The 3179-nt window shown below is 37.2% G+C and overlaps 1 protein-coding gene across 1 annotated transcript; it reads left to right on the top strand.

The window, feature by feature from the left end:
- Positions 1-217: 217 nt before the first annotated feature.
- LOC126470966 (tigger transposable element-derived protein 6-like) lies at positions 218-1367 on the top strand. The gene is made up of 3 exons (XM_050099016.1): positions 218-247; positions 628-965; positions 1007-1367. The coding sequence occupies exons 1-3, from the start codon at positions 218-220 to the stop codon at positions 1365-1367; spliced, it is 729 nt and encodes a 242-aa protein (XP_049954973.1).
- The last annotated feature ends 1812 nt before the right edge of the window (positions 1368-3179 follow it).

The following is a 3179-nucleotide window of genomic DNA, read 5'->3' as shown; positions in this document are numbered from 1 at the left end:
AATGTGGACAGTGCTACATTGTGGTGGTTTAATGAGATGCATTTGCAGAATCTACCAATTAATTATCCGTTGATACATCAAAAAGCCTTAGACTTTGCTAAGTTGCTTGGTGAATCTAATTTTCATTTGAGTAATGAACAGTTGCAAAGATTTAAGGACAGGCATGAGATAATTTTTTAAGGGATTTCAGGAGAAGAAAAATCAGCACCTGTAGATGATGCAGAATTTTGGAGGAAAAACAACATGTGTAAAATGTTAGAAAAATACTGTCCTGAAAACTTGTCCAACACAGATGAGACAAGACTGTTTTATCAACTGATTCCAGAGAAGACAGTGGCCTTTAAAGGAGAAAAGCATTAAAGAGGGAAGCAGTTTAAAGTATGCCTAACTGTTCTTCTCTGCAGCAACATGTTGTGGACAAATAAATTGACACCACTTGTGATCAAACAATCAGCAAAACCCATGGTGCTTCAGAAATGTAAGAAGCTTGGCAGATAAGAGGGTACATACATTTTATTTTACCTTTCTTTAATTTATAAGTTAATACAGTACCGTATAGCTTCAGCTGTAATATTTTGCTACAGTCATATTGTAAATGTGATTTCTTTTATTGCAGTCAATTAAAAGACAAATCAAAAAGCATGGATAACGTCTAGTCTCTTTAGTGAGTGGTTGCTTTTGCTGGATAAAGAGATTTCGATAAAGAATAAGAAAATTGCATTGCAGTTGGGTAATTGTAGTGTGCATGACAAGATGCCAGCATTGAAGAATGTTGAACTATGCTTCTTCTCTGCAAACTGTAATTCAATTGTTTGGCCACTAGATATGGGGATAATTAAGAACTTTAAGACAAAATATCATTCATGTTTAGTTCAACACATGACCACAAACATTGAAAGAAATGTGAGCAATCCCTACAGTTTCAATGTGAAGCAGGCTGTTCCTGGAACAGTATACAGACAAATGTGATTGTGAACTGCTGGAAAAATGTAAGAATTCCTGAAAGTGAAGATGTTGATGAGAATGTTGTGGTGGATGAAATAATGCAGGATGATATTCAAAGTGATCTGGAGATTTACTCAGCAGTTCCTGATAAAGCCATAAATGCTTCAGTAGTTGAATACTTGTCAGTGGATGATGAGGCATTGGTGTTTGAAGAATATACCAATGAATCTATCAACAAGGAGTTAAAGGGTAATTCATCTGTTGAAGATTCTGATGATGACAGTGATGCAATAAGTGTGAATCTCCCTCCTCTGATGGAGCTAATAAGTCAGTTGGAAACCATTCAGCAAGTAGCATCTTCAATCCCCAGTGTTTCAGCACAGCAATTGATTGTGTTAGAGGAGATAAACAATATTCACTAGAGAATCTTTAATAAAAAAGAAACAAAGGAAAATAAGTGAATTTTTCTCACACAAAAGTAAGATATTCTGCAGGTATAGTATTAATAACTGAAGTGAACAAAATGTGTTTCATTATTTACCTTTAAATGTTAATTTTCATCAGCAAAGTACTACAGTAATGTACTTCTCACCCACAAAAACATGGCTCCTTGTTCTGAGTCACAATAACAAAACCTCATTATAACAATAAAGTGGTACAACAGTTTCATTTGCATGGTCCGATGCAATTCATTATATTGAGGTTTGACTATATCAAGTTTTTGGAAAAAGTAATGCATTTGTTGAAAAGGGGAGAATGAGCATTTTCAAATGAGCTATACTAATGTAGAAATAAACAGTTATTTTCCCACAGAAAATTTCACCGTCATGTGATTTGCATGTGCAGGGAGTGGACAAAAATATGGGAACACCAAAAATAGAACATATCAGTGTGCTTACTATTATGTAGGAAAGCTGCTGGCATTCAAGACAGTTTCCAGTCATCTTAGAATGGATAAATGCTGGTACTGCATGATTTTAAAGTGAATTTTATACCATTCTTTCCAAAAAGTAGTGGCAAGTCCAGGCAGTGATGATGGAGGTTGATAGTGATCATGCAAGCTTCTGTCAAAAGTAGACCACAAAGACTGAATAATGTTGCTATCTGGTGGCTATGTTGACCAGGGTAGATGTGACAGTTCATCATCATGCTCACATAACCAGTTCTGGATTATGTGAGCTGTGTGAACAGGGGCACTATTCATAGTGGAACATGGCATCACCATTGAGGGGTAAACATTGTACCATAGGATTGATGTGATCAATGCTAATGGTCACATAATCCTAGGCAACAATGCAGCCTTACAGAGTATCATGGGACCCATGGAATACTATGATATGGCTGTCCAAATCATCAACAAATGCCCGCATCTCGTGGTCGTGCGGTAGCGTTCTCGCTTCCCACGCCCGGGTTCCCGGGTTCGATTCCCGGCGGGGTCAGGGATTTTCTCTGCCTCGTGATGGCTGGGTGTTGTGTGCTGTCCTTAGGTTAGTTAGGTTTAATTAGTTCTAATCACTGATTAGTGGTCTTGGAATTCCAGCTCACCTTGTAATTCCCAGCTTATGGAGCTGTCTTTGTATTGTTTTGCTGTTGACAGGCTTCGCAAGTGAGACTCTCAGTTCCGCAGTGATAAAGGTTTCCCACTTTCCCTGTATATTGTGCCTCTTGAAAAATGAAACACTTCAGCTACCTTGGTGATGGAAGCATCAGTCATATGGATGCCAACAATTTGCTTACATTTGAGTTCAATTAGCTCTGGCATAATGCACTCACAACTAAAAAGAACATTGTCCTGATCATGCCAAAACTTCCAACATGGTGAGGACATTGCACAAGTGCTGCTCATCATCAAACACAATGGCACAACCTGCAGGCTTGGCTAGCATCTGCATTTATGTTCAATAATGCATTTCCTGTATAATTAATCATTAATATTTCTTTAAAGAAAATGAATTCATAAGAAATAAGTGTACTATTATAACCAGTTGTCTGAAAACCATCTTTTAGTAAGAGATTTTAGTGAAATGAAACATGAATAAGAAATAAGCTATTATGTGTAACTGTTGTAAATTTACTGCTGCTGTTGACTATGGGTTTAATGCAACTAAACATCTTAGGCCATTAGTGTCCTATCTCCTCATGGAGATAGAGAGTGTTCCAGAACCTTCTCTGTCTAGAGGAAATTCATGTGCAAGAGTGAGACAGTTTTTTAAATGTATTCATAGCAAGTATCT

The sequence above is a fragment of the Schistocerca serialis genome, chromosome 3 (genome assembly GCF_023864345.2).
Source record: "Schistocerca serialis cubense isolate TAMUIC-IGC-003099 chromosome 3, iqSchSeri2.2, whole genome shotgun sequence".
NCBI lineage: Eukaryota > Metazoa > Arthropoda > Insecta > Orthoptera > Acrididae > Schistocerca > Schistocerca serialis.
This window is presented reverse-complemented; position numbering and strand designations above follow the sequence as displayed.